The following is a 22,707-nucleotide window of genomic DNA, read 5'->3' as shown; positions in this document are numbered from 1 at the left end:
GGTGCCCTCCTAATACAGCAGCTCCTGGGAAGGTAGAAGGGCCAGCCCCGAACATGGAAGGCTGCCCTCAAAGAAACACAGGGTGATGGGGCTGGGACCCCAGACAGAGCATGACTTGCAGAGAAGACTGGGAGAGTGCCACGGACCACCCCAGTTGGGTATGGGGGTCACTGGGATGAGGGTCCTCGAAGGCCAGGTGGGTAAGGATTCAGCGGTGACAAACAGAAACAAACATAGAGGCAGTTTGGACCTGAGTGTATTTTGTGACTCTCAAGCAAGGGTTTTTGTTTTTATTTAACTTTATTTTTTTAAATATTATTTTAAGATTTATTTATTACTATATGTTAGCACACATGTTTTAAGATTTATTTATTATTATATGTTAGTACACTGTAGCTGTCTTCAGACACTCCAGAAGAGGGTGACTGATCTCATTGAGGATGGCTGTGAGCCACCATGTGGTTGCTGGGATTTGAACTCAGGACCCTCAGAAGAGCAGTTAGTGCTCATAACCGCTGAGCCATCTCTCCAGTCCCGAGCAAGGGTTTTTATACATAAAAAAAAAAACAAACAAACAAATATTACAACTCTTAGAAGATGTATACAGTGAAGCAATCACAAATACCATCACTATCATTTCGCACAGTAAAGCACAAAAATCTTGCAAACAACTCTGAAAAGATGTTCTCAGTGGATCACAAACAGAACAGGTAGCATCATTATTATTTGGCACAATAGAAGTCGTCCAAGTATTACAACTCTGAAAGGATGTATGCGGTGCGACAGTCATCCAAGGCTAGTGACATATTTCCAAGAGCAGGTTAATAAATCTTTAAAGTCAATTATTGTTTAACATCTAATGCCTGATTTTTAATAAATCTTTAACGTCTAAACTTAAACTATTTAATTCTTTTTATTTGAGGTTTTCTTTACCATATACCAAAGCCCACCTCCGATGACACATGTGCAGCCATAAGAAATTTTATTGTTGGGAAAGTTTTTATCTCTCATAATGCTATTATATAATTCTGTAAATTATTTATAAAGCAAAGCATTGGTTTCCCCAGAGAAACCAATCTCTTAAGCAAGACTTCTCGCTTCAGACCTTGGCCTAGGCTGCCAGGAACATGTTGTAAATAAGAAGAGGAATAAAAGAAAATAAAACAGATAAATTGTCATGAGAACTATGGCTCAATATGTTGTTCTGGGCAAGACTTCCACAACCGGTTCCAGGAGGCCTCCTACTTTTGAAATTTTTGCCTCAGTCTGTGGAACTTGTCACACAGATTCTGCCAGGGTCGGTGTGGCAGGGAAGGAGGTGACTTTCTCTGCGTTAGTTGTTACTGCTGTTTGTGCTTGTTAGCTGACTTACATGAGGATCAAATGGGAAGAACCTCACTGCTTCCATTGCATTACCTGTAGGCCATGCATCCATGGGGCCATTTTCTTGATTACTAATGGATAGAGAAGGGTCCAGTCCCCTATGTGGGAATAGGTCACCCCTGGACAGGTGACCCTGGGCCTAAAACAGCTACAGAGGCCCACAGGCAAACATCGGACAGAGCTTGGGGACTCTTATGGAAGAATTGGGGGAAGGATCAACAGGGCAACCCCAGAGCGGATAGGAACCCCACAGGAAGACTAACAGAGTCTTTGCTTCCTGGACCCTTGGGGCCTCACAGAGACTAAAACACCAACCAAAGAGCATCCTTGGGCTGGATGTAGGTCCCTACACATGTGATGGCCACCACTTCGTAACCCAGCTGGCGTGAATCAAAGTAGTCTTGTTACTCTCAAGTCCTGACAGGGACTTTATGTGCCGGGGGGGGGGGGGGGGGGGGAGGAAGAGGGAGGGGGCAATTTAGATGTAAAGTTAATTAGTTAACTGCAGAAAAAAGGTGGGTTGTAGTGATAATATGCATTTAATAAATTCCCGTACGGGGTTGCTTCCCACCTCAATGTTCCCCAATGAAAGACAGACAGACAGACAGACAGACAGACACACACACACACCTTATACTTTTTTTTTATTTTCTTCTTCTTTTTTGAGACAGGGTTTCTCTGTGTAGCCCTGGCTGTCCTGGAACTCACTCTGTAGACCAGGCTGGCCTCGAACTCACTAATCTGCCTGCCACTGCCTCCCAAGTGCTAGGGATGGGCTTCAAGGTTACTAAAGACTCCCTCTACTCAAGTCAGCTGTCCCCTCCCCTCCCCCCCCACACCTCCCACTCCCCACCCCAGCCCCGCTTCCTTCAGATTTGAGCTCATGGCTGCATCAGCTGTCTACCTCCATGCCTGGGCTCAGCATCATAGACTCTAACCCACCAGAACCTGAGCCCAATTAAATACTTCTTAAAATAAGTTATCTTGTTCATGGAGTTTGATAACACCAGTAGAAAAGTAACTCCTGTATCCGGTACACCCTGCAACTGTTCCAACCCCGAATCCTTGAGTGGCCTGCACCCTACATAGTGAACACTAGACAAAGGGAGATGGAGGGTATATCTTTCTGCAGTGAACCCCTGTCCCTTCAACAATCAATCCACTTACTGTCAAAAGCCTCTCCTCACACGTACTGCGTCTCCCACTCTTTCTGACCACAGGATGTGCACTCTCCTTGGTGTTGGGGCTTTGAGAACTCTGAAGGATTAAGGAGTTCAGGGGATTTCTGGATAAAGTCAGAGAGACTAGGAAAGTGGATGTGACTTTGTCGACAGAACCACAGGGCTGAAGAGAAAGCCTCAGAGACAGCTCCCTGATCCACGGAGGTTCCCTCAGTCCATCCTTCCCTCCTGAGATTCTCCCACAAGCCACATGACAGTGTCCAGCTGCTCCTCTTCCCTGTCCTGGGTTGGGTGGGCTGGTCCCATTCCAGGCCGGACCCTGTCAGTGTCCAACACTGCAGCTCTTGTGATCTCTGGGCTGCTCTGATCTGCTGAAGTAGATGGGAACTGAGCCATCTACTGGGGTCGGGACTCCAATTCATCCCACCCTTTCTTCTTAACGCAAAAAGAGGAGAGTTGAGGACAAGAGTCAGTGCTGCAGAGGGTGGAAGCGGACCACTGCCAAGCCTGCTTCTGACTTGACCACATGCCGCCCCTACTCAGTCTTAACTGGGAACCAGAAATGAAAGACTAGTGTGTTCTAATGGGTGAGGACTAGTGTGTTCTAATGGGTGAGGATCTAGGGTTGGCGGCATGGGAGTTTATTGGACACAGCGCAGTCTTCATGCATGACTGAGTGAGACAACCTCTTGTAGCAGCTGTAGTTCCTCTGAGTCCCTCTGAGTACACTGGCTTCTCCCAGCAAAGAAACCTGGCTGAGGAGGAAAGGGGGCTCCTCCAGGGATGTGACACGCAGCCCTGGACCACTTTACAGGGTGCTTCCTGCTAATTACACGTGGTTCAGTCTCATCATGATGCTCTTGAGACTTAGGGCTGTAGATCTGTCCTGGGTGCCGCTGTAGATCTGTCCTGGGTGCTGCTGTAGATCTGTCCTGGGTGCTGCTGTAGATCTGTCCTGGGTGCTCCCCCTTCCCCTGTGGAGCCAGTGTGATGATGCTCCAGAGAGGACTGACCAGCTCCTCACAGGCTGTAGGGTTCCCGAAGTGTGATTTGTGTGTGAAGGTGTGAGTGATTATGTGTGTGCATGAGTGTCTGCTGAGTAAATGTGTGTGAGAGTGCATGTATGTCGGAGCAACTGTGTGTGTATGTGTATGTGAACGTATTTGCTTTTAGTGTGTGAATGTATATATGTGTGTATGAAAGAGTGTGTGAATGTGTGTGCACATGTGTGTAAATGTGTCTTTCTCTCTTCCCTCCAATTTCTGCCTCTTTCTCTCTCATAATCCAGAACCTCATGTTTAGTAGTCCAGGTTTGCACTGAGTTCGCAGCGGTCCACCTGCCTCAGCTTTCAGAATTCCTCGGTTGCAGGCGTGAGCTGCCACGAACAGCTCTTGCTCTGGTTGAAAGGAGGACATGGAAAATGTTCTTGGCATGGACTGCACAGGAGACTCTTAGCGCCTTTACGTCTCTTCTTGGTCATCCTGTTCCATTACGACTCCAATGCTGGACCTAACACCCATTGTGGGTTTACTTGAATTACTTGAAGTGTTGATGGTATTCCGTTATCATCTGTAATATTAGCGTTTGTATATAATGTTCAAATAAAAAAGGTGACAGCAGGGCCTGATGACACGCCCTCATGATGCCAGCGCTGGAGACACTGAAGCAACATTGGGAAGGAAGAAACCCTGCCTGAGAGTAGTCCTGGGTGAATGTGTACTGTTGACCAGGCACCACCATGACAAGGTAGAGGCCTCAGACCCATGGGATCTGACAAAGCTTTTCTCTATCTGGCTCAGGCTCAGAATTGACACAGCCTTCTTCCTCTGGACCAGGTTCAGGTGTTTGTGGATGATTGACCAGTGTGTAAATACTAGCAACTGCAGCTCCCCCCTTCTGGAGGTTTCCAGCCTGAGACAGCCGCCCTCAGACAGGACTAGCTGGCCCCTCCCCTTGCTGGTCATGATAAGGAGCTGAGGTTGTAGGGGAGGGAGCTGAGGACCCTCAGTGCTCACACAAGCCACTGAGTGTCTGTCCCTCCCTTCTCCACTCCCTCACCTCCACTAGTCAGCTTCAAGGTGCCAAGTCTGTCATAGCAGGGAACAGTTTCCCAAACTCCATTTAATAATTTTGTTTTCTGGGAATCTGTGTTAAAAAAAAAAATCTGACTAGGTCAGTCAGCTTTTTTTGTTTTGTTTTGTTTTGTTGGGTTTTTTGGGAGTTTTTTGTTTTTGTTTGTTTGTTTGGTTGGTTGGTTTGGTTTTTTTGGATTTGATTTTCTTGAGACAGGGTTTCTCCATATAGCCCTGGCTGTCCTGGAACTCACTCTGTAGACCAGGCTGGCCTCGAACTCAGAAATCCGTCTGCCTCTGCCTCCCAGAGTGCTAGGATTAAAGGCGAGCGCCACCACCTCCCGGCTCAGCTTTTTTTTTTTTTAAAGATCTATTTATTTATTTTATGTAAGTACACTGTAGCTGTCTTCAAACACCCCAGAAGAGAGTGTCAGATCTCCTTACGGATGGTTGTGAGCCACCATGTGATTGCTGGGATTTGAACTCAGGACCTTCGGAAGAGCAGTCAGTGCTCTTAACCGCTGAGCCATCCCTCCAGCCCCCCATTCCTTCACCCTTTAGAGACTACAGCCATGCTCTGTGGCTTGTTGATTTCCAGGACCACAGTCTCCAGTATGTCTGAGGTCCTTTTCCTCCCCGCACTGCTCAGCTCCTTTCTCTATCAGAGTAGATGTTCACCCAGCATCCTCATGTAGTTGTCTGGCCAGCAGATCGCAGAGCCAGGTCCCAGCCCACGATGAAGGCTTGCTTGTTTCGGCACCAACACCTGCCTCTCCCTGTGCGAATTCCACGGGCCCACTATGGCCACCAGCTACAGCCAGAGGAGTTCAAAGAGAACAGGCATCAAACTGAATCAAAATGCGCCCGACTGCTGCTCAGACTGAAAGACTGTGGGCAGCAAGGGCTGTGGCCCGCAGGGCGCCCTGTAGGCTTTGGCCCTGGGGTCCTCAGTTTCCTCCCCAATGCCTGGCCTTCTGGGAGTTATTTCTGTTCCACCTCGGTTCTTCGAATTGTTTTCCTATTCTGATAGACAAATGTTCTCGGCTGTTTCCTGTCCTGCCCCTGAAGGAAACACAGCTCATTACTCAGCAAAACCTTCTCCATGTCTGGCACCTCCTCCGCCCACCCCAGAATCCATACATACATATTTCACAAGTTCTCCACCCTAACCGAGTTACAGGCTCCGACGAACGTCTCGGAGCTAGCGAGCGGCTTTGAACGGGGACTTTCTGAACAATGGCAGTTTCTATTAATAACCAGGACGTGGCATAAAAACACATTTGCAGCCACCTGTGCCTAGTTGGGGGGCACACCTGTAATGTGAGCCACTTCAGAGAACCAGCCTGTAGGACAGCAGGACCTTGATGCTCAATGAAGGTTGTTTCTTACTTTCTCTTCTAGAAATCTGGTGATATAGCTCATCAGTGACTTCCTAGGCTCAGTTCCCAGTTCCCTCTCCCCCTCCTTCCCCCCAAACTCAAATTTAAGAGAAAAAAAAGTCCCCTCTGAATCTAGATTTTTCTCATTAGGCTTAGACTCCTTCACAGAAAACCATCATTTTTCCCTCGAACTGCAGCGAGAGACTAAGGAGAAGGAATTGGTGACCTAGACGCAGAATAACTTCATAGAAAGAGGAAGCGGGTCTCCACACAGGAAGTCTGACTCCAAGGAAAGAGAAAGGGAAGAATTGAGACTTCCGCCATCTCAAGATGCCCTTTCCCTGTCTGTGTAGATTCAGATTGTCATAGCTACAGCCATCTTGAGTTGTAATCACCATTAAAAAAAAGCTGACTGATGGCTCAGGGGTTAAGAGCATTGACTGCTCTTCTCAAGGTCCTGAGTTCAAATCCCAGCAACCACACGGTGGCTCACAACCATCTGTAATGAGATCTGACGCCCTCTTCTGGGGTGTCTGAAGACAGCTACAGTGTACTTACATGTAATAAATAAATCTTCTCTCTGTGTGAAGGAAACAATCTCTTTACTGGCAAGATTCTTCAAAGATCTGGGAAGGTTTTTGGGGGTGGGGGGGGCAAAAATAAATAAACAAAATAAAGACAACTGCTAGCTTCCTTTCCTTACAAGCTGTTATGAGGCTGGAGGTGCGGAGTCTGGGCAGGTGGGCAGAGTTTGGGGCCCAGCTGAGAACTGAAGAGCCTTTCCTGCTGAGGAAGGAAAAGGTGTGAGGAAGTATCACTGTGGTTTTCAGACCCAGGGGCCGCACTTCCGCCCGGGACTTTCTCATTGACCCAGGTCCTGCCTTCCGTGTGGAGCAGATTTTGTTTCTTCTTCTGAATTCTCTATAATGCCTCCCTTTGCTCATGTACACCACAGGACAGAACTCTCCCTTTGGAGTACATTAGTGTTGACTGTAATGGAGCCTGGCTTCTTCAAAAAGGACATAACCAACACGCAGGGACCTTCCAGGGTGCAGGGGAAAGGGTCAGCCCAGAAGCCAAGGCATCTCTGGGAGAAGTTTCTGGCATTTGTGACTGAGCCACACACAGCAGGAAGAGAAAGAGATCTCTGTCCAGAGTTCTGTCCACTGTCATCTTCATCTTTACAGCCGTCCATCCTTCCGGCTCTGCTTGTGTCCACAAAACATGGTCATGGTCGCTTCTTAAAAATGTTCAAGTATATCGGACGACAAGATGCTTGTTTTCACTTCTTTTTTTTTAATGTTAGAATTATGACTTGGGTTCTATTTTCACCCTTTATTTGGAAAACAGGGTAACATCAAGTTTCAGATTTTTTTTTTTAAAGATTTTATTTACTTATTATATGTAAGTACACTGTAGCTGTCTTCAGACACTCCAGACGAAGGCGTCAGATCTCATTACAGATGGTTGTGAGCCACCATGTGGTTGCTGGGATTTGAACTCAGGACCTTGGGAAGAACAGTCAGTGCTCTTAACCACTGAGCCATCTCTCCAGCCCCAAGTTTTAGATTTTTTTTTAAAAGAATTAACATGGTAATAAAAGTACAGCCTGAATTTGGAGAGTAAGTGGTTTTCCAGTTTGGGGGTAGAAGGTGAAAGGTCATTTCCAAAGGAGAAGAAAACACATTCTCAGTGAGCCGCCAAAGGGTTTGTCCTCCACTCTCTGAGGGCAGGCAGTGCAGTCCAGGCTGAACATACTCGATCTTTGCCACCGCGAGTCAGAGTCTCCAGTTGTTCAAAGTAATGGTAGGTACGAGAGAGAAAGCAATGTAGCAGAGGAAGGCCTTGTCAGGCATCAGTGGGAGGAGTGGTCCTTGGTCAGGTGAAGGCTCAACAGATGCCCCAACAAAGGGAAATCGAGGGTGGGGGGAGATGGGAGTGGGTCGTGTGGAGGGGCAGATACTTAGAGGCAGGGGACGGGAGGAGGGGCTGGGGGCTTTTGGGGAGGGGGAACCAGGAAAGGCTTTAGCATTTGAAATGTTAATGAAGATTATATTCAATTAATGATGATGGTGATGATGATGATGATGAAAGACAGAAGACAATTCCAGACCGACTCACTAATTGATCTGGATGACTACGGAGTGTGCCCCATTCCTGAGTGGCAGAAATCTTCAGAGTGACCGCTGGAGCAGGGAAACTTTCATGCGTTCCCAGTTGTTCTTCAGTGCATAGAGACTGGTGAGCGTCGGTCCTGCCAGGCCACCGCGGTGCTATCCCTCGAAGACCACGACATTCCCGTTGTGGTTCCAGCTGCTACTGTGTGGCAGTCATCTTCTGCACTCCATGTTTTCTCGGTGATAGCACCAAAAGCACTCTGGAGCAAAAGCCAGGGAGCCTACAGTATTAGCCCAAAGTGCCCCTTGCCTAGTCACCACATTCAAGATCTGTACATTTCTTGGTTTGGACCAGGCCATGCTCTGGGTCTCCTTCAATCCTAGACGGAGACCGCTCATTGCCCCAAATGCAGCCCCCGTCATGCAACATCCCCCAAAGGTACAGAAAGCTAATTCAAATCTGCCTCCGGGTTTATTAACTCCAGTTGGCAAAATAAACTTGTCAGTATCCTGATGGAGATAGCGTAGATCCACATTTAAATAAGGAGACAGGGGGTTCATACCAGTCAGCGGGACGACGCTGGACAAATCAGCATTCGAGTAGCCCGCTCCGAAGAAGCCAGCTAACCTGCTAGTGAATTTGTTGCTACTTCCTCCGCCACCCTCCACGAGGTCGCAGCAAACGGCGGTGGACTTCCCACCACCACCTCAGTCCTGGGTGTTGTGCTCGGCTGTGCCCCACTCCCACCCCTGACAGCAACAGCGGGAAGACCCGAGTTTTCACTTCTGTAAACAAGGTTGGTTGCTCCAGCTGTACCGGATGTGCTTGATCCCACGTGGGCGGGAGGGATGTCAGAATGTATGCTCGCCCGGAATTGGACCAAGGTGGGAAGTATATAACCGTGTGGATTTTGCCTTTGCAAGCAGCTAAGGTAATTCATGGCCGGTCTCCGGGAAACACAGGAGTCAACCTAGACATTGTTATCGTCCTGGCCAGTATTTAATAAAATGTCCTTCAAATTTGGCTCAAAAATTATAGTACTTATTCTCACCCAGGGGGATTAACAGTTTGATGTGATACTCTTTACCTGCCTTTGTTGGCACAAAGACGCACCCGTTGCTCCCCCTCTTTAGGGGAACTTCTGCGCCTGTTTTGTGTATCAGACCCTCTAAACAAGCACGAGGGCAGCTAGTGACCTTTCTCATCCTGATGGCCCTGGATGCCCGAGAAAGCTCCCAGCATTACCAGCTCCCAGCAATTTACACAATGCTGGGCGTGGCCCCTCGAGACTCACACCCAGCTGATTTCCATCTTTCATTTGCTTCAGCAGCACTGGGGCCTGGCTGTCTGAGAGCTCTCTGCTCTGTAATCGCTCTCTGTAAGTGCTGCCCCTGATACTTTCCAAGCCTTGGCCTCGCTCTCCCTACAAGTCCAAGTCCCTTGGACCCAGGACTCTGCCCAAGCTCTTCCCATAGTTTCAATGAGTTCATTGTCCAACCTCCTCCGGTCTGGCTGCCTGTCAGTCTCAGAGAATCTCGATACTGTCTTAGCTCCTGGTTTCTCTTGCCATCATCTGTTCCGTCTGTCCTTGGCCCCATACCTTCTAATCGGTTCAACTTCTGCTCCCCTCTCCTCTTGTATATCCAGCTAAGCACAGTATCACACGGCATGTTTGTCTCTCCCTTGCTCTGCCACCTTTCCTGCCTTCAGTGTCTCCAGCTCATCGAGCCACCTAAAACATGCCTGGTCCTTGGGATTGAAGGAGAGGAACCTTGCCCGAGAGCCCTTTCCTCAGGAAGCCGATGAGCCCTCAGTACTGGGCTCTTACAATGGCCAGGTCACCAGCCGGATGGTGTAATACTGGGTTAGTTTTCAATATGGAGGTTTCTTGCTGGTAACATGAGGATCACCGGCACTCCCACCACCAAGGTTCTGGTTGGTTTGGGGTGTTTTGTTTGTTTGAGACAGGATCTCATATATCCCAGATTGGCCTCTGGCTAGATATGTAGCTGAGGATGACCTTTGAACTCCGGATCCTCCCACTTCTACCTCCCAAGCGCTGAAACAAACGCATGGAACCACACCCAACTCTTTGAGCCACTCTACTTTTTAAAAGTTGAAACTCATACCTCCAGCCTCCCTAGAGAGACTCTGAAGTCAGCACAGTGGGATCACACCCAACCTGGGAAAACCCTGTGGGTTTTTTTTTTTTTTTTTTTTTTTAATCATCTCTCATGATGGAGACTCACCATTTGCAGAAAACACAGTCATGGTGGCGCCTGCCTGAAATCACAGCACCTAGTAGAGGCTAGATGACTGTCACCTGTTTTAAGTCAACTTGGATAGTTCAGGCTAGGCCAGCCAGGGCTGTTAGGGAGACTGTTTCAACAACTAAACTAAATAAATTAAAGATCACAAACGGCTGATGAGCTGGTGTTCATTCCTACTGGAACTCAGTACTCAAAACTCAGTTTGCTTTGTATTAATGATTTTGTCTTCTTTTTTTTTTTCAGATAATAAAAATTAAATTTGTTGATATGCCTGAATGCATGGAAGATGGTTTTGATTCCTAGGCAGGAGGTAAAACTGGAGAGAGATTTTCTTAAGAGAGATCAGGTCAGATCTGAGCCTTTCTTTGCCTCCTGTGCCCCTTCCCAGAATGCACTTGAGTTCCCACAACTATAAATCTCCCCCTTTTTGGATCCCTCCCCGGAAGGTCGAGAGGAGATGGAGAGGCCAGGGCAGTGGCTCTGTCAGTGACACACTGCAGGTTGGACTTGAATTTCTTGCATCTGAACTAATTGCTGTGGCAGTGCAGCCACCTATAAAATTACAGAGTGGCTCACCCAGATGCCCATGTCTGTTGCAAGTCTCAGAAGCTCTCCTTTCCTGCGGGTTCCGGCAGGCTGCCTGCTGGGCTCCGGGGATCAGCCTATCCTACCGTCTCCCGGGTCCATCCTCAGACATCAGCTCCAATGGCGGCCCTCACAGACTTTGCTTTTATGTACCGCTGGTTCAAAAATTGCAATCTGGTTAAAAACCTCTCTGAGAAGTACGTCTTCATCACTGGCTGTGACTCCGGCTTTGGGAACCTGTTGGCCAGACAACTGGTTGATAGGGGCATGAAAGTGCTCGCTGCCTGCCTTACTGAGGAGGGGGCTCAGAAACTCCTGCAGGACACCTCCTACCAGCTGCAGGTCTTCCTCCTGGATGTCACCAAGTCGGAGAGCATCAAGGCAGCAGCCCAGTGGGTGAGGGACCAAGTGGGCGAGCAAGGTGGGGTGAGCTGTATTCTCCAACATTCTCTCCTCCCCTCCCCCTCTCCCCCTCTCTCTCCCTCTCCCCCCTCTCTCTCCCTCTCCCCCCTCTCTCTCCCTTTCCCACCTCTCTCTCTCCCTCTCTCCCTTTCTCCCCCTCCCCCTCTCCCTTCCCCTCCTCCTCCCTTCCCCTTCTCCCCCCCCCCCCCCGCCCCCTTTCTCTCTCTGGCATCCTGATGTCCAAATGGAGTTGGAAAGATGAAGTGGGAGCAGCCTGGGAGGCTCTGGTCCAATAGAATCTGGAATCCCTGCATGGTTTGGCCAGCTGACGTGAGGAAGAAACATCCTGAGGAAATTTCCTCCCTCTGAGGCAGCAGCTGGAACGTTCTAAATACCCAAATCTCTAAAGTGGTTTAGAGACTTCAGGAGTCCCACTGTTGCCTCCATGTTTCTTGGCGGGCTCAGGCTAGGGACCTTCATAAAGGGGCAAAAGGTGGAATTCTGTGGGTGGGATAGGCTGGTCTCTTCTGTACCTCATCATAGCTGTCTTCAGCAGGAGCTTGTTCCCATGGGGAAGTGAGCCTGTGCTGGGGGCTGTAGCAAGAATGTGTGGGGACTTGCATGCAGGGTGTGGACACAAGATTGCTTACGTATGAGTACAGAAACTGAGAGAAGTATTGATTCCCGAAGAGTGGAGGCTAGACCTTTGCCCAGGTCTGGCCAACAACTCTACCTCTTCGCTGATTTTCTCTTTAGCCCTACCTAGTACATAACACATTTTACTTTTAAAAAATATATGTTGTTATTGCTATGATCGGTGTGTGTGTGTGTGTGTGTGTGTGTGTGTGTGTGTGTGTGTGCCATGCATGAGGGGGTCAGATCTGGTTCTGTGGATCTGGAATCACAGAAAAAGAAAAACTGGGATGAAAACTGTGTGTGTGAACCCGAAGAGAACCTTTGGAAGTTACCATGTGAGCCCTGGGGATGGGACTCAGGTCTTCAGGCCTGTGCTGCAGGGCTGTCTGCAGAGCTGACCCTCTCTCCCTTTACCCTGTTGTCTCTGCTGAGGTAAAGCCTCCCAAGGGCAGGCTTTGTGTCTTTTTCACTCACCCCGTGTCCTAAACCGAGCACCTAGGTGCTCGCAGATATTTCCTGAATGAGTTAGTTAATGAATAATTCAGCAGGGGTGAGTCTCTACCACCTAGCCTTCCCAGCCTGTTTCCTTAACCTCCTCCTGCCTTTTGTGTTCATTACTCATTGGGTGTATCGGTCTCCTGTTGCTAATGCAACGAATTCATGCAAATGAATAGGTTAAACAACGCACATCTATTACCTCATAATTCCTGAGGAAATAAATCCAAAGTGGTTCTCAACACTCAAGGTTGCAGTAGAGCTTTGCTCATCTGGGGGGAATCTAGGACAGAACTCACATCCAACAGAGGAGAAACTGAGGCTCAGATCCTTGACACATCAGTGGTCTACACTCTAGAGAGGACCACGGACCACTAGCGCCTCCTAAAGTGGGCCGGAGAAGCACAGTATCATTCCTTAGCACATGCTTCACTCATTCCCTCTTCCAGCAAGCTTGGGGCACATTCTCTTAAAGGTTTTTCATTTCTCTAGTTCTTTGGATCCTGCGTTCTTTCTCTGCTTAGGTGTCCTGTAGTTATGTGGGTTAACCCAGTGAACTTGGGATGATGTCTCCCAGCTCAAGGTCAGATGATTGGCTGCCTTCCTTCCTCCTATAGCTCTTTCCCATACAGTCTAACAAATTCCCAGGTTCTGGGAAGGTGACATCTTTGGAGGACCATTAGTCTTCATGTGCTACCCTGCAACGTCTTCTGTGTAAGAAGCACAAGGGATGGTGTAGAGCTCTGACTAATATCTAGGTATTTTTTATAGGGAAACTAACAAAGATAATACATTCCACTTCCCCAGCACATTGTCATGGGCACTGGTGGTATGTGGCCCTCTCTGGAGCACAGACCACTGACGGGTTAGGCTCTGAGGCCCAGGAGCCTCATTTTCCCTTCTTTAAGGCAAGAAAGAGTTCCCTTAGCTGGGAAGGTTCTAAGTCCTACCAGCCTGTGATCCCCCTGAAGTCTCTCTAATTTGAAGAAGGGATAAGATGGGGAGAGGCATGGCTTAGAACTAGGGGAAAGACAGGTGAGAGTTGAAGCATGCATCCTGATCTGCCCTTAGGAGAAGAGGAGATCTCTCTAGAGTGCAGTGGCAGCAAGAGTATCTGTGTTAATCAATGGGGCTGCACCAGGGAAAGGAATGGAGAGATCAGAGGACGGGATCATGGGATCCCTGAGGAAGGAAGAAGCAGCCACTGTCTTTACCACAATCTCACCTGGTAGAATTTCACTCAGAAGCTCAATACATAAAACAAGCAAAGGGAACCTTCCCCACAGCCCCCTCCCCTAGCAGGCTTGGGGGAGTAACTGTGTTAGCGTTGTCTGATAAGGGAGCCGAGGCCAAGGGAGAGAAGGAGTCTATCCGAGGCTGGAACTAAAACCAGACCTAGAGCCTGAAGCTCTTCAACCCTGAGGTTCTGCAAGAGCTGGGGAACCACACTATTTTCCTCCAGCCCTGTCTACCTAATTTAAAGATATAACACTTTCTACAAGTAGTTATTAAATACTCTTTTGCATTTATCTATAAATATTCCTATCACTCTTTTCTCTTTAGAGTCTGAGCTCCTGGAGGTGTAAGAGCCCAACTTATTCATTCTGTGTCTCCTTTGCTTAGTAACTGGCCCAGAGCAGACACATGAATGAATGAATGAATGAATGAGTGAGTGAGTGAATAAAGTTTGCAGGATGAATGCACAGATGGACTGATTTGGTAATAGTGAACTGTAACTTGTTTCTACATAGAAGAATAGAGAAAAGGCCGGGCGGTGGTGGCACACACCTTTAACCCTAGCACTTGGGAGGCAGAGGCAGGAGGATTTCTGAGTTCGAAACCAGGTCTACAGAGTGAGTTCCAGGACAGCTAGGGCTATACAGAGAAACCCTGTCCAAAAAACAAAAAAACAAAACAACAAAAAAAAGCAAAAACAAAAACAGACAAACAAACAAACAAGACTAGAGAAAAGAATGCATGGTGAGATAATTCAAGCATGAACCGGTTCATATGAAAATGGTGTCTCTCTTGCTCCGTATCCCACATGTTCCGTGAGACTGTCTGCACAGCCTGGGTTTCAGCTGCTACAGAGCCCAGTTTAGTTGGCAGATCATAAGAATCAGGAAAGGGGGACACATTGACCTCCAGTTTGCCATAGATCCCATGGCTGTCCCAAGCCATGGCACCGTTGAGCGAATCCGCTCACTGTCCTTGTGTGCTGTCCACCTGCTCAGCCGTCCTTGGGCACTGAGCTGTCGGATAGTGGCCCCTGGAACTTTCTCAGATTTTGCTGATTCCTGTGTGATTCTGTCTACTTATCTCTCTTACCCTAGGCCTCTGGGCTCTGGTGAACAACGCTGGAGTAGGCCTGCCCAGTGGTCCCAACGAATGGTTGACCAAGGAAGACTTTGTGAAAGTCATCAACATAAACCTGGTGGGGCTGATTGATGTCACCCTGAACATGCTGCCGATGATCAAGAAAGCCCGGGGCAGGGTGGTCAACATGTCCAGCTCCGGTGGCCGTGTGGCTATCATTGGTGGCGGTTACTGTGTCTCCAAGTTTGGCGTTGAAGCCTTCTCTGATAGCATCAGGTGACTGGTCCTGGTACTAACCCAGCTGGGGATCTGGGGTTTTACTGCAGTAACAGAGGCCCGAGAGTAACAGTGTGTGGTCAGGGTAGTCCTGGGGGAAGAAGCCCAAACAGCAGCTGGTGCCTTCTCCAAGGACCAAGAGAAGAAGTGAGGAGGAAACTGTGTGGGGTGAGGACAGGAGACACTGAGTGGGTCTTCCCTTGGGCAGACCCAGAGTGAGGAAAACCCTGATAGGCCTGTAAGGGAGAGAGGAGTGGGGAGGGAGGGAAGGAAGGAGAAAAAAGGGGAGGGAAGGAGAGAGAAAGGGAAGGAAGGAGAGGGGGAAGGAGAGAGAGGGGAAGAGAGACAGAGGGGGAAGGAGAGAGGAGAGGGAAGGAAGGAGAGCGAACAAGAGAACGAGAGGGAGGAAGTGAGAGAAGGAGAGAGAGAAGGAAAGAAGGGGAGAGGGAGAGAGATAGAGGAGAAGGAGAGAGAGGGAAGGAAGGAGGGAGAGAGGGGGAAGGAGAGAAGGGGAAGGAGAGAGAGGGAGAGAGGAAGGGAGGGAGAGAACAAGGAAAAGATGGAGAGAAAAGGAGAGAGGAGGGAAAGAGGGAGAGGAAAGAGGAAGAGAGAGAGAAGAAGGAAGAGAGAGGGGAGGAGGGAGAAAGAGAAGGAGGGAGAGAGAAAGAGGGAGGGACAGACAGACTGACTGACTTTCCAAACAGAGGAAGGCCTAGAGCAGAGGTGCATCTGGAAGCCCTCAGAAGATGCAGGCCTTGTACCTATTGTGCCCTGTTCCTTGTGTCACGTGGGTGACATAGGGCTGAGCAGGACGAACCCTAGAGGAGGCCCTGGCCTAGATTCTTCACCGACTTCCTGATGTTTGTACCTAATGCAAATTGCCACCAACTACTGAATCGGTCGGGAAAGGACTGAAGCCCTAAGGAAGGCTTACTTGCATGAAGGCAATGTTGAAATTAGCTTTTATGGTAGGATGAACACTTCCAGGTTCCCGGAGAGACAGATTCTTCCAATTGCGTCTCTGATGTTTGTCGTTATGAGGCTAAACCGAACTCAACTCTTAATCTCACAGGCGTGAACTTCATTTCTTCGGGGTGAAGGTCAGTATCATCGAGCCAGGGAACTACAAGACGTCCATTCTGGGCCAAGAAGCTCTGGAGACGCGCATGAAGAAGCTGTGGGATCGGCTACCGCAGGAGACTCGGGATAGCTACGGAGAGGAGTATTATCAAACCTGTGAGTCTCCAGGCAGAAGTGGGCTGTCTGAGGAAGTAGGGTGTATGGAGGGATAGCACCTGCTGCTGGCACTTGTCCTGTAAACATCAGGTACAGGTAGATCTTGCACTGTGAAGAGAATTAGCAAAGTGGCAAAGAGCAGGTGTGCCCATCTCCGGGCCGTCCGAAGCCAGAGCCAGACTGCCTGCTTGCAGGCTGTGTTAAAACTCATAGGTATGTAGCTCAGGATGTCCCTGAACTCTGGACCTGTCTACCTCTGCTTCCCAAATGCTGTAATCACAGGGGTGTACCACCAGGCTCTGCTCCATTGGTCATCTTATGCCTCAGTTTTTCATCTCTACATAGAGCCTTTGGGATTGAGAAGATGTCCCAGTCAGTACGATGCTTATTGGGGACCTGAGTTTGTACCCTGACACTCATGTAAATGTATGACACGGTAGCACATAATTCAAATCCCAGAAAGCAGAGAAGGATCCACAGGATCTGCTGGCCAACCAGTAACCTCCAGGTCCAATAAGAACCTGCCTTTAAAAACAAAGACTTGAGGAAACCACTGGGCACGTCACTCCAGGCAGACCTCCACATGCCTTTCCCTCAGGATGCTGGGAGTGTTGCTATGCAGACATAGCTTGCTAAAGAGAATGAGCAGCGTGTGGAGCTGAGCCTAGGCGACTCCCATTCTCTCGCCAAGTCCAAGGCGGCTGTGACCTTTGGAGCCTGGAAGGTGGCAGAAGGCAATCCCAGCATGCCACGGGTGTAAGGACATATGAACCAGTGGGCGTGGTAAAGGGGCAGTGGAGGAAGAATTGCCAGTGGCAGACATATCCAAGTAGGAGAGAGCGAGCCAGTCTGAGGATGAGGTTCCCAGATGTCCCCTTGGAGCATACTGAAGCGGTGATTTCAAAAGGGGGAGGCTCCAGGAGACTTCCTTCTGTGGTATCTCCTTGTTGCAACTCCCAGGGCCTTGGGGAAGAAGTCTCCTGGGAGCCTCCTCCATAACTGCCTTTTGTGAGGGCAACTCTTGATGACAGAAACACACCGTGACACAGTTAGCTGGCGCGAGTCCTCTGGTTGCCTGCCAAGGAAGGCAGAGCTGGCTCTACGCATGCTCTTGAGGGAAGCAGTCACATGCCCAGCCATATTCCGCTGCCTCTGGGTGTCAGCAGCTTGGCTCCCTGTGGCTGAGAAGCAATTTCAGTGCTGTTTAGGTCAAATCTAAGCCATCCAGGTGCAGGTTGCAACTGTCTGCTGGAAAGTTAGTTAGACTCTCAGATTTCTCATTTGTAATGAGTTATGGTGAGAATTCAGTTCACACACACATACACATAGCCACATACACATACATACATACATACACACACACACAGAAGACACACAGAGACACACATATACATATACATATACACAGACACACACACAGACACACACACAGACATACATAAATGTACACACAGACACATACACCCAGACACACATAGAAGACATACACACAGACATACTTATACACAGACACACAGAGACATAGACACATACACACAGAGACATACATATACACAGAAACACAGAGATATACACACGCAGACATACATATAACTACACACAGACACAAACATACACACAGACACACACACATATACACACACACATACATTTGTAGCAACACCTGGTCCCTGTAAGAACAATCTAAATTCAAACTTTGTAGTTGTTGTTGTCTTCTTCCTTTAGATTGAATACAGCCTTCTTTCTGCCATTATGCTGGTAATGTAATGTACCTACACGCTCTAGGTTTTTATCTTATAAAGAGAGAACCTTAAAGCGTCATTATTCAGCCAGGTGGTGGTGGCACACACCTTTAAAGTCCATGCTCAGGGAGGCAGAGGCAGGTGGATCTCTGTGAGTTTGACACCAACATGATCTATAGTGTGAGTTTTAGGACAAAGAAACCCTCTCTCAAAAAATAACAATAGAATATTCAAAGGTGCAGGTGGTACAAGCCAGCACTCCCAGTACACAGAAGGCTAAAGAAACAGACCACCCTGAGCTACATAGTGAATTTGAGGCCACTCTGGGCTACAAAGTGAAACTTTGTCTCAAAAAAATAAACAAAAATGACCCCAAACCCAAAAGGACAGGTTTGTAAAGTATAATATTCAAAAGTGTCTGAGGTGTTGGTTTTCTGCTCCTGCGACAAATCACTGAGATGATCAACAGAAAAAGAAAAGGTTTACATGCCCTGCAGTTTTGAGCATTTTTCATCCATGATTAGTTGACCTTATTGTTGCTTTGGGCCTGCTCGCAGCAGCGCAAAAGGCTTCATCTTGTGGCTGGGAGGCAAAAGAGAGAAACGAGCGCCCGGGGCCTCTGGGTATCCACTTCAAAGGCTCCTAGAGATCTAAAGGCCTCTTACCTCCCTTCTAATAGCACTGCCTAATAGCACCAAGCTGGGGCCCAAGCCTTTAATGCGTAGGTCTTTGGAGCATACCTAAGATCCAAACTACAACAACGTCTGTCAATCTGTCAGTCAGTCATTCCATGGTAGGTCTGAAACTGCCCAGGAGTGTTAGCAACTCAGTGACACGGTTTTGTTTTGTTTTGTTTTCCCCAGAGCAGGCTCCCAATTTCTTGGCGTTAGTTTTAGCCATATCTGGGGTAGAACCATTTAAAGTGGCACACAATCACCAGAACAGGCCAGCGAGCAGAGGACTATGTCCTTACACTGATGGATCAATCCCAGGATGAACTGCAGCCACGTGGGTTAAAGGAGGATCTGAGGAGGGGCAGGCTAGTAACGGGGCTTCTTGTCTCATATTCACCCTGCTGGGAAGCCGTCAAAAGTTCCCCCTTTTAGATCCTCCTTAGCGAGTTGTTGCAGGAACAACTATTTAACAATATTGAAAAGGGAGTTCCCGCGAACTCTCCGCGGGTTCAGAACAGGCTTCCATGATCTTGCCAACCCACTAACTGCCAGGCGGTCTGCAGAGCTCATGCCAGGACTCAGGACTCCTGCCCCGTACAGTCTCACTCACTGGTCCCTCTGTCCGCCATCTCTCTGGCAGGGACCCCAAGCTCCTGTCACTTCTACGCAGTGCCCACACACCCACGATCTGCTATCTCACCACCCAATTACCCAGTAGAAGCATGACTCTTAAAGCTTAATAGTTAACCAATTAGATTTATGTATCAATAAAAATCACAATTTACAAGATGCCAATAAATAATTTTAGAGCCAATTGATAATGATAAAGCTTTATCCCAATTATTCTAACCTTTTGATAACATCAATTGACCTCCATTCCTCCCCTCTCCTCCTTCCGTATCTCTTTCTCTCTCTCTCTCCTCTGACTCCCATAGCTCTGCTCCTCCTCTCAAGCCCCCCACCCCCCACTGCCTCAATGTGATCGGACAGGGAAAATCCTGTAACAGGGAGTATGTACTTGAAGCGCAAGAGAAGAGAACAGAAAGTTGAGTGTTAGGGCCAAAGTGGGACCATCAAGCGCGGATACTTCCTAGAGAGCTGTGTCTCCTGATGGAAACTCTTTCTCAAGAACCCAAATCCAAATCCTATGTTCTCCATCACCATCTAGAAGAGCAGAGGGCTGGGCAGGAATCTGTCTCATGGGAATTCCACACAAAACTGGAGCTAACAAATATGTCAGAAAGCAGTATACGAGCCTACCACCTCTGTATCTGGACACCTCCTTCCACTCGTCCCTGAGGACCTTTGCTGCCTTCCGAGGTCCAGCCCCCATCTTCCCTCAGCCCGCATGGGCTCTCTGTCCCTAAGGGAGGGAGTGTGCAGAACTCGCTGGTGGATCGCTGGTGGGTCCAGTGCCCAGGCTTCGCTGGTGGGAGATTCATGCCAGGTGCAATGTTGGACATGTCCAAGAACCACATCACTAAAAAGACAGCCTGCCTTGTAAGAGTGAGCGTGGCTCTTTGAGGGCTTGGGGCAGCACATGTAGCTGGAGTTTTCTATGGTTTTCTCTGCAGGAAGCTCTTTAGAGGCTGGCTAAGGACTCTGGAGTGCCACTGTCCAGGCCCACCCGCTATCTCCAAGCATCCTGGCCGAGAGCTGATGGATGGTTTATTTACCGGCCTCAAGCAGGTCATGTCAGGACGGCTTTGCTACTGACTCCCAGCTTCAATGCTCTGCCAGGGAGTCCTACCCTCAAGCCTGTTTTCTCTGGGGTCCTTTCTCTTGCTGAAGTTTGAATCCCACCCCACCCGCATTCTACACACCTACCTCTGTCCCGGAGTCCGGGAGGAGGGCATGGTGAGGTGCCTGAGGTCTGTCTGCGTCTACATCATGAGCCCCAACAGGCCTGAACTACTTAACCACCCATCTGTGGCTCCACGCCTGTGTGCAGAATCACTGATTTTAATACCTTTTTCCCAGATGTTTTTGTAGACGACATAGAACTCACAGAAGAAAAATTAACAGCAATAACTAGGCATCCCACTAGCCAATAGTTTCACTTAGTTTCAATTTGTGTGTGTATGTATGTATATATGTATATGTGTGTATGTGTTTGTGTGTATTTATGTGTGTGTTTGTATGTGTGTATGTATGTGTGTGTTTGTATGTATGTATGTATGTGTGTATGTGTGTATATGTGTGCATGTGTATATATGTGTGTATGTGTGTACATGTATGTATATATATGTGTGTGTGTATATATATGCATATGTGTGTATTTGTGTGTATGTGTTTGTGTATGTGTGAATATGTGTGTATATATATATGTGTGTATATATATATGTGTGTGTATGTTGGTATATGTGTGCATGTGTGTATATATGTATGTATATATGTGTGTATGTGTTTGTATGTATGTGTGTATATGTATGTACATGTATGTGTGTATGTATATATATATATGTATTTGTGTATGTATTTGTGTGTATGTATGTGTGTATATGTATGTGTGTTTGTGAATATATATATGTGTGTGTGTGTGCATGTGTGTGTGAGAGAGACTATGCACCTCTTTCATTCTGTCCTTCTATATCATCTACTCTGCTTTTAATCACTGTTAAGGTTTGAACTGGAAATGGCTTCCGAAAGTTCACATGCCAAAGGCTGGGTCCCCAAGACAGTATTCAGAAGTGGGACCTTCTGGGAGGCATTGAATCACAAGGGCTGTGATGTTATCAATGGATCAAGCCTGCTGGGCTATAGTTCAGTGGTAGAATACCCTGCCTAGTGTAGTGTCTCTGGGATTCTGTACTCAATCCCCAGAACCACACACACATACACACACACACACACATACACACACACCACATGTGAACCAGGAAAGATTGGGGAAGACAGGTATGAAGGCTCACACTTATAATTCCAGTATTTGAAAGACTAAGGCAAGAGGATTGCTATGAGTTTTGAGGTCATCCTGGGCTATATAGTGAATTCTAGGCCAGCTTAGAATACAGAGTGAGGCTTTGTCCTCAAAACAAAACCAACCAGCCAAAGGACTAATCTACTGATGGTTCATACGTCCCCAGCCTGTGGGAGATAATGCGGACTTTATCTGGGCCCTAGCTGAAACAGTGGTGTGTCCTTAGGGACACACATTTGGGGACTGTATTTTGCCCTTGTCCCCATTCCCTCTGTCCCTCCTTCCTTCCCTCCTTCTCCACGTCTTTTCCATCCCTCGCTCCTCCTTGGACACCATGAGGAGAGCATTTTCACGCTACCCCCTGATGTTTGGCTTCATGGCAGGCCCAGAACAGCAGGACTGGGTCAAAATAACTCTCAGGGACAGAAAGGTGACAATCACCTTTGCTATTCTCTAGGGTCCATGTTATTTACAGATAACAAAGCTTATGCTCCAGGTCAGGCAATTACTAAGTGATTTATTGTAGAAGAATTGGGTGAGATTTTTTTGTTGATCATCTAATAAAACAGTGAGATTTCAGGACACAATTCTAGTGTTTAGAGAGAGAAAATGAAATATTATAATGATCAGGTAAATGGGAATTTAGTTACAGGATACTGTGAATCATGTTGGAGACATACTTTAAATGCTGAATCTCTGCTAGATAGAGACCTTGGATAGAATTCAGGGGGGAGGGAAAGCACATTGAAAAAAATAATACCAAAGGCTTTTGTTCTGTCTTCCTTTCTCCCCCAATGTTTCAGATACTGAAAGGTTGGTTAACTTGATGCACACAGCAGAGCCAAGAATCAGCGATGTCACCAACAGCATGGAGCACGCCATTGTCTCCCGGAGCCCCCGCATCCGCTACAACCCTGGCCTGGATGTCAAACTTCTCTATATCCCCCTGGCCAAGCTGCCCACCCCTGTGACAGATTTCATCCTTAGCAGATACTTGCCCAGGCCAGCAGACAGCGTTTGA

General features: G+C 48.1%; 1 protein-coding gene and 1 pseudogene across 1 annotated transcript; one reads left to right on the top strand and one right to left on the bottom strand.

Annotated features, from left to right (window-relative positions):
• Window positions 1-8,190: 8,190 nt before the first annotated feature.
• LOC127671296 (mitochondrial import inner membrane translocase subunit Tim23-like) lies at window positions 8,191-9,804 on the bottom strand (annotated as a pseudogene).
• A 1,305-nt stretch (window positions 9,805-11,109) lies between these two features.
• On the top strand, window positions 11,110-22,707 carry Sdr9c7 (short chain dehydrogenase/reductase family 9C member 7). The gene is made up of 4 exons (XM_052165539.1): window positions 11,110-11,410; window positions 14,856-15,114; window positions 16,187-16,350; window positions 22,490-22,707. The coding sequence occupies exons 1-4, from the start codon at window positions 11,110-11,112 to the stop codon at window positions 22,705-22,707; spliced, it is 942 nt and encodes a 313-aa protein (XP_052021499.1).

This window comes from Apodemus sylvaticus, chromosome 20 (assembly GCF_947179515.1).
Source record: "Apodemus sylvaticus chromosome 20, mApoSyl1.1, whole genome shotgun sequence".
NCBI lineage: Eukaryota > Metazoa > Chordata > Mammalia > Rodentia > Muridae > Apodemus > Apodemus sylvaticus.
This window is presented reverse-complemented; position numbering and strand designations above follow the sequence as displayed.